The sequence below is a fragment of the Gymnoscopelus braueri genome, assembly GCF_963280865.1.
Source record: "Gymnoscopelus braueri genome assembly, chromosome: 4".
Lineage (NCBI taxonomy): Eukaryota > Metazoa > Chordata > Actinopteri > Myctophiformes > Myctophidae > Gymnoscopelus > Gymnoscopelus braueri.
This window is the reverse complement of record NC_137605.1, coordinates 14,476,644-14,492,685: the sequence shown is the minus strand read 5'-3', so window position 1 is coordinate 14,492,685 and position 16,042 is coordinate 14,476,644. Positions and strand designations below refer to the sequence as shown.

Below are 16,042 nucleotides of genomic sequence, written 5' to 3'. Positions count from 1 at the left end.
ATTTGTGCTTCCCAAGTTCCCAAACGTCTATGTTCCCAAAGGAAGTTTTCATATGTTCAGTCCAGCAGTCATTTCGGGTCCGGCCTCGGTCGCTGGCAAAGAATGTCGTCCGTGTGCAGCTCGTGGAAAAGTGGAGATATTTTACTAAACACACGTTTTCTGCCAAAACTTTCAAATAGATATGAAACTAGAGGACAATATCTGACTCCAAGTCGCAGGAATTAATTATTGGGCGAGTGCACACACGCGACACGTATAAAGGCAGACGAGACCAGTCTGCTAACCGTACAGGGATAGGACCGATCTATGGCTGTGTATTTGGAATACATGAAATGTATGTATGTGAGGGCACGGTGGCGCAGTCGGTAGCGCTGTCGCCTCACAGCTAGAAGGTCCTGGGTTCGATTCCCGCCGGGGACGCTGTGGGCGCTGGGGGCATGTCTTCTCCTCCGTGTCATGAAAGGACCCACTCTGTGTGGAGTTTGCATGTTCTCCCCGTGTCTCTCAGGGTAGTTAATACCCTCACAAAAACATGTAGTAATCCTGGTCACTATACCGCCTCCCCCATGACAGCGGGGCGCCTGATGGCGGGGAAGGGAACTGGTTGGAATAACGTGTTCCTTCCACGCGCTACGTCCAACCAGGGAAATCTCCACCCTGTCAGGTGACAAGGTCAGTTGGCGCTCATGCATTGAAGGAGGCATGAGCTCGGCCATGGCCTCCCTAGGCTGGTGAGGGAAGTGTAGTGCCCAGGAACACTTAGAAAATTGGCACAAAAAAAAGATTCACTTTATTTTATTTCATCGGTTTTATTTATTCTGCTATTTGACAAGATGGCTGACTTGGCCCAGAAGACGAAATATAAACCAGTGCTTACTAGGAGGAGTACTGTACAATTTACCAGTAAGACACACCAGTATAGCACACCATATACAGTACCAGCATGAGTGGATTCACACACGACAATGAAATGCAAGTATCTCATCTTAAAACCCACAAGACACCTATTTGATATTTTCATCACTGCCCAGACTTGGAAACCAATCAAAATGTGGATGAGACGGGATTAAAACTAAACAAACATAACGTAACTTTGACTCTGTTCTTGTGCAAATCCACATACTCATACCAACAGGACACTATACCAGCAGGGTCACCAGTATATTCATAACAAATTTGTGTCGTTTTCCAAGTGTCCAGCAGGGGTCAGAATGAACCAAAAACACAGACGTGCTCCTTTGATTAGCATTTTCAGTTCATTTATCACTCGCAATGTCAGAGAAACAAAAGTTTCGGTTTTTCTTTGCCCCAAGGGGCACCATTTACACTGTGACACAATTTTGGGACAGTTTCAAAGCATGACACCGGACAAAACACAAATTGTTCCAGTTACGTAACTCCCTCATCTCATGTTTGTTTGGCTTCCCCTGTGTGTGTGTGTGTGTGTGTGTGTGTGTGTGTGTGTGTGTGTGTGTGTGTGTGTGGGCGCGTGCGTGCGTGCGTGCGTGTGTGTGTGTGTGTGTGTGTGTGAGACACTGCTTGAGGTGACAGAGCAAAGACGTGACATCACTTTGGGTGTCATTTCCTCTGGGATTGGTAGTTATTAGGGGGGAAAATTTTGAATTTTGAAAAAATGACATCACAGCAAGACATGAGCCAACCACACACTGAGGGACATCAGCCTGACACACCGTGCAAAAGTGAGACCAGCACAACATCTACACACAACTCCCATTCACTTTCACAGTCACTCATCCATATGCACACAATCCAACAGACTTTTATTTATTCATAAACCACTTATATACTATACTTAGTTGACCAGGGTCCCCCAGAGTTCTATACTCGGTCCCCCCTCTCCTTTTCCCCCTCTACACCAAATGTCAGCCGAAAAATACTGTAGCAGATTTACAAGCTCGAGCTTGTAAAGCTTGTCGATCTGCCGTTTTTGGCGAATGTTCGCCTATTATGCCATGTCCAGAATAGAGACGGTACGGTTAATGTGGTTAAAAGTACCTCGATGCCCCGGATGCAGATCTGCCAACAAGGCATACCTGGGCTTGACCCGATTCAACTGTTCCACATCGAATCCAGTTGAACCAATTTTACAGTGGCGTGTATAATTTTTGGGGGATTGAAACGACAAAACAAGATGCAGTCGGTGTCAAGAGAGGAGAAAGGAGCCATCTTATTGAACGTTAACGTGGAGGCGATGTGTGCGAGGGAGCCACTGGCCTGCAGACAAAACGTTCTTCACAACCTGAAGTCCTAAAAGCTGCTCTGAACCCGAACAGAGGAAGACAGGAGCTGACACGAGGCGTCGCATCTCACCGCTCGGGTGCGTTTTTTTTTCTTTTTGTGTACCATGAAGTAGACGCAGAGGGAAAGGTCATAAATAATTCCATTAACCTTGCCAGGGGCTCAAAGCCCGCTTCTGACGGCACACCTGCCTCGTGGTCAAGGTTTTGAACTTGTTTTCAGTGTTTTCTTTATGCCGTTTTCGATGTCGAGTCTACACGTGGGCCCGGCGTTACGCCTGAGGCGTCCCATTCCAAGTCACGGTTGACCTCCCAACTCGTCCAATATGGCCGCATTTTCACGCCATGGTGAGAGAACGTGTTGCAGCGGAAGGGAGAGCGAGGTAAGTGGATGATGGATGTAGGAGAGAGAGAGGACAAGAGCATCCTCGGCAGCCCCTCCCTCTCCGTTTATAAAAGCAGATGTGAAAAAAGGAAGACTAAAGGAGAAGAAGAGAGAGGGAGAGAAGGAGGCGGTCTTCTCCAGGCTTGTGACCAATCACAGATCTTTATTATCTTTTATCGTCTCAAACCGCCAACCCTCTGTTCAGCAATACGGCACGCACGCTCGCACACACGCACACACGCACACACACACACACACACACTCACACACACACACTCAGCTGAACACACCACCTTGTCTGATCTGCCATTTGAAGGGCAGCTACGCTGTGCGACACCGTGGAAGGTATTGAATATGAACTCGATCCTCTACAGTCTGGTCCTACTAGCGTCTCCTCCTCCCTGTGCTCTAGAGACGCTGGGATCAAGCAGTGTGACATCCAATCATGTGCCACGTATTGCTTTGTTGCTAGACTGTAGGCCTATAGGGGTCTTCAACAGGGGGTTCGGGACCCCTCGGGGGTCCCCAGAGTTACTACGCCTCACAACGCCTCGAGCTTGTAGATCGGCAATTTTTTGGCAAAGAGGTTTGGTGTTGGTCTATGAAACAATTTTATACAGTATGTAGTGGGGGGGTCCCTGCTTCATCTCTCTCTCAGCTAAGGGGTCCTTGGCCTGAAAACGTTGAAGACCCCTGCAGTAGGCAAATCTGATTTGTGTCTCAAATATGACCCTTATAGAACTGACCGTCCAACACTGTCATTCGCAAAGCGATCAGATCGCAACTTGTGCATTCAGACATAGTCGGCCTGTCTGCATTGGTTGCCGTGGTAACAACGTTAACGACCTAGGCGTGAGTAATGCTCGACCACGTGAAGCCCTCAGGGCTCGATACGGATGTATTGAGCCCTGAGGGACTCTGGTTTAAGTTATGTTCATGCTCTGCCATACTGTACGATGGTGTCGCTCGCCGGTCAACAAGATCACAATGCATTGTGAGCTTGTGGACCGGCTATTGATTTGCAAAAATCAGTTTCCATGTCATTTTCATGTTTTTCTTGATGATAAATCCAATCTGATTCCAATCGGGATAACCTCAGATTGGATTTGCGGGGGCTGCCAGTGTGAACACAGTCATAGGGCCAAGGTCCAACCTAACATAACACCGGCTGATCGGTGAAATCAGCCCGGCGTTCTGTTTGGCTGTGAATGAAAATATACACTCTAATAGCGCACAAATAACCAACCACTGAGTAATACAGAGTGTACCGGTACTGAAGAGGACTGATATGTTTGCAGTCCATTTACGATGAACAACAGGTCCCCTTCTCCGCTGGCTTGGCACACTAGGATCCCAGAAAGTACCCACAGAATCAAATGTCAGTTCAGTCTTGGATAATATGCTTCACCCTCAGTCCAATCTACTCCCATTCCAGACCAGAACTTGTGCAGGGATAGCCTGGTAAACCCTCCCTCCGGAAATCTCATTTGTAATTTATTTCAGGAGTGAGTCTGGCATGATCGCCCATTCTGCAATTTTGGCTGTGGGCTGGAGTTGGGCGGGAGCAATACCGTTGACTGACAACCCCTTCAGCCAATCAGCAGTGTCCCACTTCAGCCAGTGCATTTTTACCACTTCCAGACTATGTGACGCAACGGGACTTTTGAGACGGCCATGCCCAAAATAGGTTGCCTTATTCGGATACATGCGTGTCACTGCCCGCCCCTGCCGGTTCTCTAATTTTTTATTTTTAAATAGGCTCTGTCATGATTAATTGACCACATATATGAAATTAAACTACTAAATTCTATCCAAACGATATCTTATAAGTAAATTCCGTGCCTCAAAATAGAAGTTTAAGAGCTTTCTGAAGTTTAAAAACAGCTGAGAAAATAGCGCACAGAAAAGATGGCTGCCGTTCGTGTTTTGTCGGCTGCATTCAGGCTGCACTCGGTGCCATTCGGGCTCACTCGAACTCGCCACCTGATTGGCCAACTTTCGCTGTCAATCACAGAACGATGAGCGACGACGCCGATAGGCTCGGTTTTTTGGTAATGCGCTAGAAACGCCCATACAAGCCTTCAGGCCAGACTCCTTCCTGAAATCAAATGGAAATGAGATTTTCCGGAGGGAGGGTTTACCAGGCTAGTGCAGGGACCCCCGAATGTTCGTTTCATCTTAAAACCTGTTCAGCTGGGATGACAAGGTGAGCAGTCGTTCTTTACAATGAGACCTGGGCTTATCAACCCATTAAGACCGGGAACGCATCTGTGTCACTTTTAGATTTCTTTAGGCTAATCAAAAATAGCAGATATACAAGCTTGTAGATCTGCTGTTTTTGAAAAATCTTGAAAAAAAATGTTTTTTCAAAAAACTGTTAGGATTTAGAAAACATTTTTAAGAATCGCCTCAGGTCTTAATGGGTTAAAACAACAAGTTGTCTCGTGTAGTCCCCCGTCACACCCCGGTGTCCCCCATGTCGGGGTCCATAACTTAAGATATGCTGGTGTAGTCCAGTCCCCCATCTACAACACGCTCCGCTCCTGGTTTCCGTTCCAGTCCCAAAGACAGTGGAGGAGCTGCCTCCAATCTCTGATTCAGGAGTTTTGTTTTTTTTGTGTCTTTGTTTTGTTATTCTGTTCTCCTATTACGAGAGTCACAGTGTTTTGGGGGAGATCGAAACCCGACAAAGAGTCAGAAAATCGATTCCCCACGGCTCAGCACAGCAGTCCCTAAACCTCGGAGAAAACGGATCCAAACTCCCAATGATTCACCAGATCGACCGTTTGTGAAGAATCCTCCCATTTGATTCAGTCAGAAGTAAAGCAGCCTGTTCTTCTCGCCTCAGGAGCCAAAAGGTTCGACTTCCCGAGAGCAGAGGAGTCTGTTTATTCGCCACTGTGTGTAACCCTGGTAACCATGGAGCTGCTGTCTGTCAACCCCAGCCCAGCCAGATAGAGCTCCTATTGGTCGATACTCTCCCGCTCCCTCCCTCCCCCGGGGCTAGTGTGGGCGGGCCTGGGCCATCATCTTGAGCCGCGATTGGTCGATGACGTCTAGCAGGTTCTTGGCGTCCACCGCGAGGGCGTGCGCTGCCGTCAGCATCTGTTTCTTATAGTCCTGTTGGAGACTGGAACGGCACACAGGAACACACACACACACACACACACACACATGAAATATTGATCTTGTAGTCCACTTTTTCAAGTCAAGGACCCCCATATTGATATGTATTTAGCTGCGGACCCCCATCTAAAAATATTTTGTGCCAGGGATCCTCAGAAAAGGAGATTTGTGTAAAAAAATATCAAAATGATTAAAAAAAATTCGATCTTCTAAAAGTCTAAAATAGCAGATGTACAAGCTCACGGCACAAAGTGACGCGCTGTGACCTTGAAGATCTGCTATTTTTTAATAGCCAACATATACATTTATAAAGTGGTTAAAATTATTGTGATGCTATATTAACTTTAAGAACCAATGTCGTAGTCAACAACGAATGCCTGGGTACAGTTATTTAGTTAATTAGGTATTAAGATTGCTATGTATCAGTGGGCAAGCTGTATTGTCACTCTTATTGTGTGTCATTGGGAACTGATGACAGAGAGCTTTTAGATCTGCTACTTTAGCTATTTTTCAATCTTGAATAGTAACAGTTTTGGAGATATGAGGTTTGCACCCGACAGAGACGAGTTGTAAGTTGGTTTTGTGCTTGAACCTACCTGGTCATCACATACTGTTGAGCTAGCTTCATTTTCCCAATCAGCTCCGCCAAGTCTGAATTCAACAGCTTCTGGGCCATCTCGATCTGTTGGAACACACAATAAAACTTGAATCCACAAATTGACGTGTTGCAATATGATACAATATAATAATATTTCAGTTGTACATCATATTTTTTATTTTACAAGTGTAAAAGTTAATGTTGTGTTAATGTGTGTGTGAGTGTGTGTGTGTGTGTGTGTGTGTGTGTGTGTGTGTGTGTGTGTGTGTGTGTGTGTGTGTGTGTGTGTGTGTGTGTGTTTATACCTCTCTGTGTGTGCTGGCAGGAAGTTGTGGGATGGTCTCATCCACGGTAGCCAATAATGTCCTCAACGCAAGGCCAACATCCTGAAGAAAAAAAACACACACAGACACACGAACACACACACACACACACGCAAGGTTCTTACATTTTACAAATACATATTTATCATTGGGGAACTTACATTACGTAATAGTTGTAAATGGTTGAGAAATGCATTGCATTGACACCTGGCCACTTTGCGTATTTTCAACCGTATTTCCATTTATAATTCATTTATTAATCATGAACCCTAGCGTCCGAATCTGGGACCTATTTTGATATACAAAATATTATAACCAATCTGTGTACTAGAGTATGTTAATTAAGCAATATTACACGAGAGGGTGTGCGTTATCGTCATTGTTGGCACGCCAGTGATGCCGACAGGAACGAGGAGGAGCCGAGTTCTGTGCAAGCATTTACAACCAATCACATTGCTTCGTCGGAACTACGTGTTGTATAATACGATATACCGAGTACGTGTACAGGGGTTGGAAGTGGTCTCCCTACTCTTCTATTGAGACGTTTAGACCCTGGTATAGGGTAGGACACCTACTGCTTGACAATGTCAATAAAGTTATTTGAAGCAGGAATTGGGACACTAGATCAGTTCAGACATCATTGCAAGTATCTCTCTCTCTGTCAGACGAGGGAGACAATGGATATCGTTGCTGTCAGGCAGAAACCTCTTATCTCCATATTCATAACTGTTTTTTCGTAAGTTAACGCCCTACTTAAGACCGGGAACGCATCTGTGTCACTTTTAGATTTCTTTAGGCTAATCAAAAATAGCAGATATACAAGCTTGTAGATCTGCTGTTTTTGAAAAATCTTGAAAAAAAAATGTTTTAGATTTTTTTTCAAAAAACTGTTAGGATTTAGAAAACATTTTTAAGAATCGCCTCAGGTCTTAATGGGTTAAAACAACAAGTTGTCTCGTGTAGTCCCCCGTCACAGAAACCTCTTATCTCCATATTCATAACTGTTTTTTCGTAAGTTAACGCCCTACTTGATCATACTACGCCGTCACACAAAAGCATCAGAAGTATCAGACCCACAAGCTTGATATGCAAGCTTGCAAATCTGACACTTTTGCTGTTTTTGAATTTGAATGACATGAGGTTTCCAACCCAACAGAGACGATATAAAACTTAAGGATTGTAGCTTTAACTCTCTCACTGCCAAGAACGACTTATAACGAGTCATTGTCATAACGCCCTGGCAGCCAAGAACGACTTATGACGACTTTTTGAAAAAACAATACTGTGCTTTATTTTTTTTTACTATGTATTTTTGGCCCAGACATGTTATCTTCAAAGGCAGACAATTCATGTCAACGAGGTCGCGATGACCTCGTTGACATTTGTGAAACCACACAGTGAAACCCTTAGTGATTAGCAATCATCAGGGGATCGATCATACCGGAGATAGATATTCTGTGACTACTTGAAAAAGGTAAGAAAATTGAAAAATCGCAGCCAGAAATAAGTCTGGCAGTAAGAGAGTTCAGAGTACAGGTCTCTCGTATACCTTAACCATGGGAACGTATTCCTCCGGAGGGGCGGGCTGGATCTTACTGGACATCTCAATCACAGCTTTGACCAATCCCGTCACGTTCTCGTACACCTTGTCGTTAGAGCGGTCCAGATTGGCCGTGGGAGGCGGGCTTATCTCTTGAGGCTGCAGCTGTGACCAATGAAATTGCAGAGAGAGGACAGTGAGTGGGGCAGGCTTACCCCCCAACCAATGAAGAACGAGCAACAAAGCTTGTGTTGTGTCGAATACCGAAACGCTCGCCCGAGGCGGTATATTCACCTGGTATTCCTAAACGTAGCCTCAGTAAACTATGCCTAAACCTAACCTTACTCTTAAACGTAACTTCAGTAAAACGGTGCCAAAACCTAACCTCATTCCTAAACTTAACCTCAGTAAAACTATGCCTAACCCTAAACTTATTTCTAACCTTATCCTCAGTGAAACAAATACAATAATACAAGAACCGCTGGTCCCCCCCAAAAAAGTGGGGGCGAGTGTGTTTTGGGGCGAGTCTTGCGGTTACTGTTGTGTCATGAGAACGAGGTCCTCTGTGCAGGCATGCAAACAGCCCCGAGGTGAAAAAGGTGACAACATGTTGATTTTTTTCGGGTCAGGTGTCACACAATTGCCCTATTTGGATTCAAAACGGCTATTGTAGCTGAAAAGCTACAAGTTTGCATGTCTGTCAGTGAACACAGCGCCATAGTTGTCGCTGCACAGTTGTTCTATATTATAGCCACTGGGTGGCAGTATTGTTATACAGTGGAGTTGAGTTATGTGCTTTTCAGGTTGAATGTATCCAGGGCCGTGAGCATGTTCTGTTCGTACACTTCTACGTCTACTACGTCTACTTCTACTTCTCAGTGCACTGCGTGTTAAGCTCACTTCACACAGTGTGTAAAAACAAAACAAACCCACAAAAAAACACCTTTCTTAATTTAAACCATAATGTGGGAAGTGTTTTCCTGCCCCTATCCATGTGCTTTAATTCAAGGGTTCCCAAACTTTTCAGGCCGTGACCCCCAAAAGAATCATATTTGAACTGTGGACCCCCCCCCCCCCATCCAGACAAGCACTTGGAATTGTAGGAGTTGAGGCATTACATTTAGTTTGACTCGGTTCCACAGTTAAATATTTTGAAAATAGCTGATCTACCAGCTCTTGTGAGCTTGTAGATCTGCTATTTTCAACAACAACAAAACATGTATAGTATAGTTTGTTAGGTACTTTTGACATCGTAATGGTCTTATTATTAGTTTTTAGAGGTATTAAAAATGATACCCTGTATAACAGGGTATCTAATTACTGTATACTGTATGTTGGTTTTTACTGTTGAGTTAGAAAACAATGTTGCACATTAAACTAATCATCTGGGGACCCCCCTGAATCATTTGGGGACCCCCCTGGGGGTCCTGAGGAGAAGGTTTTAGGCCATGCAATTACAATATCAGACACCGGTTGATATAGGGGGTTTCAGTTGGTCCAATCTCAGCATTTGCCTTGGTCACTTGTCTGTCATTACGTTTATCACATCGTCACCTTGCTAAACTAATGGCCTAAGTCTTTTTCTTTTTGTTTTTCAGGGAAAAAAAAAAACTGATCCAAAACAAAACTATATGATATTTTAATAATTTCACCCAAAACGTTTATAAAAAATTATGACTATTAAAATAAAAATAACACTGTCAGTTATGTAACATAAGAGATTTAAATAGGTTTAAATAGGATTAAATCTGACATAGGCCAAAATTAAATCCCCATAATTGCCCAAAACAGTAAATAATTTGCCTATTTTGGCCTAAGTCACACTAGGGAGTTAGGCCATTATACTAAAAGGGGAGTGAACAGCATGATCCTTTTCAATTAGGAGATGGGCGATTTTACCAGAGGTGGCCAGTGTCATGAGGACGAATTAAAGATTCTTAATCTCAATCATAATTTTTTATCAACTGTATTTATTTTTTTTAAGCCGGAGGCACCGTAGAGGAACCGAACCCCAGTCTCTACAGTGGTGGGCAAGAACTTTACCCACGTGCCACCCGGTCACCTTAATCTGCGTCCCGTCATTCTGTGACGAAGACGACGTGTGAAAAAGACATGTGAAAATCGTGTCATACAGTAGGCTGGCTGCCTACAGAGCGAGCTCTCCAGACAGGCAAGTTTTATGTCAGATTTCCACACGCAGAGGACAGGTTTCAGGTTAGAAATGTGTGCACCAGTTGCACACTGCTGAAGTGTGAACTAAAACAGCAGTACGGCGGCGTGTCCATTGACACCTTTTTGACTCCTTTTGAGCAGAGGAGCGCCGCGGAGATCATGTCCATAGCGCTCGCATGCAAGTGTTAACTCTTTCACTGCCAAGAGTATTTTCATAAAGTACTCCCCCAGTGCCAGCGATTTGCATGTTTTTTAATTTTTTAATTTTGTTATTTTTCATTCAAATAAATTGTCTGATTGCGGTTTTAAACACATACGACAGTTCTACCACCAGAGAGCAGCAAATAGACACATTGATCACCTCGCTGACTCGCTCGCTCGCCCCCCCCCAAACAGGCCCAAACAGTGCATACGCCATAAACCGGATGTAACGTGGTCGCAGATTCTCCGATCGGCCAAAAATACGATGTGATACACGACGGCGATGACTGTTCGTCACCCAGACTATAGATTATAGAAGTGGAGCTCTCCGTTAGTTTTTTATACCGCGTGAAAAACCGTGTGTTTCCCTATTCTGGCCGAAAATGACAGCGGAAAAAAAAAGAGAACCGGAAACGGAATCTGCGTCATGAAACCGGAACCCAATGAGTCTGAAGGAATCAGAAAGTGAAAGTGATCATGAAAAATAAACAGAATAGAGCGGCCACAGTAAAAAGTAAAAACTCAGGATTTCCCGTTCTGGCAGGGAGGGTATTCAGAGAAAACTCTGGATAACTCGGGGCTTGGTACTGAGAGAGTTAATTAACACCCACAACGTTCAAACCGATCAACCCATTGCTGTTCTCAAAACGTCCTGATCGGGGCGTCAGGAGAGCTGAAGCGCAATGCTCGGGTGGAGCGTTCTTTACCATAGAAATGCATGGTAGCTCAAAAAGGGCGTTTTCTGTTGACACGGCGCCTAAACGGAGCTCCAGGGGTTAACATACCCTCCTGTACTGTACTAGGTCAAACGGTCCGGTTTACATGATAAACACACATCACTCTAAACCAGGGGTCTTCAACGTTTTCAGGCCAAGGACCCCCTAGCTGAGAGTGAGATGAAGCAAGGACCCCCTCTATATTGTATAAAATTGTTTCAGATTAAACTTTTTATTTTTTACTTTGTCTGCTCTTTTTTCCCCCTCTACACCTACACCTCTTTGCCAAAAATAGCCGATCTACAAGCTCTCAACGCCTCGCAGCGCGAGGCGTTGAGAGCTTGTAGATCTGCTATTTTTGGCTGATGTTCCCCTCAGAAAAGGAATTCTAGGGTTAAAGTGGTTAATGTAAAAAAAAACTAAATCCTATCACACAAAAGATTTTGGCGGACCCCCTATAGTAGCTCTGAGGACCCCCTAGGGGTCCCCTGACATGACCCCCTGTTGAAGACCCCTGCTCTAAACAAACATCTGAGGATTAGTGTCCATGTGAAGCGCTGGCGTCAAGCCCTGGCTTTGGGGTCATGTCATTATAGATCTACAAGCTCTGTAGGCCTATAATGATATGCTAGCTTGTAGATCGGCTATTCTCGCTATTCGTCGTACGACAAAGTATGTAGGGATTAACACATTGAGTGCCATAAACGGTCCGGACCGTTTTTGAGAATCCATGCGTCGTGTGCCATAAACGGTCCGGACGGTTTTTGGCCCATTTTTGGGGGCCCACGTGGGGCGCTCTAACGAAACTTTGAGATCATCCAAGGAGTCTCTGAGAAGGAGAGGCCGGATGTGGATCCATGTCAAAAATCCTTCCGGTCGGCCGCTCCAATGTTAACTTCTTGACTAAAAGCTTAATATCTCCATTTATTTTTAACGTGGTGGAAGTGAGCCGTTTTCGATCGGCGATCACTCTGCAATGGAGGATCGCATTAGAAATATCATTGTTCCAGGCGTTAGTCGGGACCCTCGCGCACACGCTTTGTTTACATGCACTTCCGTGTCGGGGCTTCTACAGCACGAAACATATCAACGTAAGTGGATGGAAGATATGCAGGCACTGAACGTACCCTATTTTAATAAACCTCTGGCACACAATGTGTTAATTGGTTAACGTGTATGACACACACACACGCGCGCACACGCACACGCGCACACACACACACACACACACACGCTTACCCGCCAGGGCTGGGTCAACAGTAAGGCAGGAGGAGAGGAGGAGGAGGAGAAAGGGAGAGAGAGAGAGCAGCCAAAGAAGAAAAAATAAACATATTAATGCTAATAAGCATTAACAAACATGCCATCTGTGTGTGTGTGTGTGTGTGTGTGTGTGTGTGTGTGTGTGTGTGTGTGTGTGTGTGTGTGTGTGTGTGTGTGTGTGTGTGTGTGTGTGTGTGTGTGTGTGTGAGCATGTGAGTGTTAACACAGTATAATGCATAGATAGGTTTTGTGTTAGGAAGTTCATGTGTGTGTGTGTGTGTGTGTGTATTAGTATACTCATGAGGACCTAACGTCCCCACACGTATAGTAGAATATGAGAATACAGACATTGTGAGGGACGTTTTCCTGGTCCTCAAGGAAAATATATGTTTTATGGTTGAAAAAAGTTTTATTTTTTAGATTTAGGAAAATTGTGGTTGGGTTCAGGATCAGGATTGGACATTTCGAGGTTGAGGTTAGGGTTGGGGGGGTTGGAATTAAAAGTTAAACATGATTTACACATAGTTGCGTTGCCAGTGTCTTGCACCGAAAAATAGCAGATCTATAAGCTCGCGACGCGTTGTGAGCTTATAGATCTGCTATTTTTCGGCTTTGGGCTTGCGGTTGAAAATGGCAAAATTTATAAAAGATGACATTCATAAAAATCGCTGTCCTAAAATGTTGATGTGCTCACAAGTGTAGTAATACAGACGTGTGTGTGTGTGTGTGTGTGTGTGTGTGTGTGTGTGTGTGTGTGTGTGTGTGTGTGTGTGTGTTAGGGTTTAACATTTTCCGGGAAATAGCTAATTTTAATTCCCGGGAATTTTCAGACCTTTTCCCGGGCTTCCCGGGAATTCCCGTTAAAGGGTAAAAAAAAAAAAAGTAAAACTAAAATGCATTTATATGTAGATACTTAAATAGCCAATTTTATATTGAGGTGCCCAAATGTCCCTATTGTGTCCACCTATGAACTTGCACTAATAATGACTTAAGTAGATTTTTTAAATCATATAAATATAATATATAAATATAATATAGTGCCCTGGCGGAGATCTTCTGACAATTAACTTAAACGAGGAGCTGCGCTGTGCACACAACACGCACTCAAACAATGTCAAACTCTAGCTGCTGAAATAAACGTTCCATTTGTATTCATTATTGACAAGAGAATTTGCAAAAGGATTATTTATTTATTGTCCATCAGAGCGCCGGTGAGGTCACAGCTTCTCTACTTTTGTAGGATATTGATTTATTTGATAGCCTAAACTTGTAATTTGTTTGCAGTTATTAATTTATATTAGGCTACTTGCTGGATATTAAGACTCCATTTTGGGATGTTGGCTGTATGTTGTCAAATGTATTAATCTATATTTTGTTGTTGATCAAATGTCGGGTTTTGTAGTGTGATTTTGATGTGCACATGCATGCGCTGCCACTGACAATCAATGAGACAGACAGCTGTTGTGCAGTTCACTTGTTCTACTGGGTAGTTCTAGTAAAATGGTAGTTTGAACGTTCTAAAATGCAAGTGTAGGTAGGGTAGGCTACATTAATGATGATAAAAAAATCGGACCACCGACCACATCGGTCTAATTCTCTCCCTCTCTCTCTCTCTCTCTCTCTCGCACGCGCTCTCTCTTGCTCTCTCTCTCTCTCTCCAGTCTCTCCTCTCTCTCTATCAAAAGCATTGCTTGGCTTGCGCGCATTTTAAGCTGGAATATAGGCTCGAAATCAAACCTACCCACTGTTTATGCAGCGTTTCACTTGATGTTGAATCTCAACTAGTCAACTGGTGTCTACCGTTTGACAGCAGAGGAAACGGTGAAATCAGCGTGTGCAGGGCAGGCAGGGGGCATCACGGCCACTTGTGTTTTATTTTGTTCATTACTGTTACATTCAGTGCGTCCCATATTGGTTCTCACAACGGGACGATGGGACCCTGCCTTGGTCGGCAACGCGGCAAGTAACTTGGCTAATTATAATAGTAATTCCTCCGCGCTGTAGATAGGCCTTTCTACTAATTAGTATTCATTTCTAACAAGAAAAAAAAAAAACGGGATCCCGGGAACCCAAGTCAGTTCCCGGGACGGTAAATAACCTGGGGATTCCCGGGATTCCCGCATCCCGGGATTCCCGGTGTTAAACCCTAGTGTGTGTGTGTGTACCTTGAGTCCATCATTATAACTGTCTCCAGTGGACAAACAGGCCAGGCTGCCCAGGTGACCTGGAGCCCCTGGTCTGGGGGGTTTCTTAGGGGGAGCCACATGTTCTATGGAAAAACAACATTAAAACGACACTCAATAACATTTAAGTAACATTCTAATAACACACAGCATAACATTCAAAACATTCAAATAACTCTCTCAATTAACATTCGAGTCACATTTGAAAATGTTCAAATTATCACTTAACTTTCAAACAATGACATGTAATATGACACATAACATTCAAAATGACACTGGACATTCAAACGATAACATACAGTAAAATATACCATAACACTTAAAAAACATTCAAATGTCACTTAAACACACACACATGCACACTCTAGTCAGTTACAAAATAGACAATGGAATCAGAGGAGTGTGAGCGTGTGTGTGTGCACGTGCGCGCGTGCATGTGCGTGTGTGTGCATGCTTGAAAGACAGAGAGAGAGTGAGAAGTGAGAGTCAAACAGAGATGTTCAGTAAACATGGAGAGATAAAGAGATTCAAATAATGACATGGAATATCATATACAGTAAGGAAAATACAGTACATACAGTAAAATATACCATAACACTTGACACCAGTGGTCCTTGGGGGGGTACCAGGGGGTCCCCAGCGAAATAAGTTAACATAGCGTCACAATCATTTTAACCACTTAGCTTTGACTATTCAAAAATAGCAGATATACAAGCTCATGGCACGGTGCCGCGATATGAACTTGTAGATCTGCTATTTTTGAAAAATCATGAAAATGTGTGCGTATCTTTGAATATATATATTTTTTTAAAGCAAACATTTTTAACTCAAATCTTGGCTTCTGGGGGTCCCTGGCACAAAACATTTTCAGATGGGGGTCCGTGGCCAAATGTATATCAATTTAGGGGTCCTTGGCATGAAAAGGGTTGAAAAGCACTGAGTTAGAAAAAAGAAAATCTAGGGAATCAGAGGAATGTGTGTGCGTGTGCGCGCACACGTGCGTGAAAGACAGAGAGCGAGGAGTGCGAGTGAAACAGAAGATGTTCAGTAAACATGGAGAGATAAAGACAGACTTGACAGAAACAAAACAATGGTGGTTGTTGTTGTCAGACTGTGTAATTACATGCAGAAGGGGATCCATCTATTACCTGGCTTGCCAACGGGCTGGTATATGTGCTGGTTTCCCGTCTGCACAAACAAACAAAGCAACAAAGAAATGCACACACTGGTTATAAAAATACCCACACAGCACACACACAACAACAACAAGTAGTACTCTG

The 16,042-nt window shown here is 43.9% G+C and overlaps 1 protein-coding gene across 8 annotated transcripts in view; it reads right to left on the bottom strand.

Annotated features, from left to right (window-relative positions):
- Positions 1 to 809: 809 nt before the first annotated feature.
- Positions 810 to 16,042, bottom strand: part of LOC308084155 (focal adhesion kinase 1-like) — a 146,803-nt gene continuing 131,570 nt past the window's right edge. For 7 of the 8 annotated variants that reach the window (XM_080426684.1, XM_080426685.1, XM_080426682.1 and 4 more), the window contains 6 exons: positions 15,911 to 15,950; positions 14,745 to 14,848; positions 8,240 to 8,395; positions 6,673 to 6,753; positions 6,366 to 6,451; positions 810 to 5,773 (listed from right to left, as the gene is read on the bottom strand). In XM_080426684.1, coding sequence (XP_080282810.1) covers positions 5,647 to 5,773; positions 6,366 to 6,451; positions 6,673 to 6,753; positions 8,240 to 8,395; positions 14,745 to 14,848; positions 15,911 to 15,950 — 594 coding nt within the window. In that variant the 3' untranslated portion in view covers positions 810 to 5,646. The remainder of the gene's footprint in view (positions 5,774 to 6,365; positions 6,452 to 6,672; positions 6,754 to 8,239; positions 8,396 to 14,744; positions 14,849 to 15,910; positions 15,951 to 16,042) is intronic. The other variant, XR_013933049.1, reaches the window with a different exon arrangement.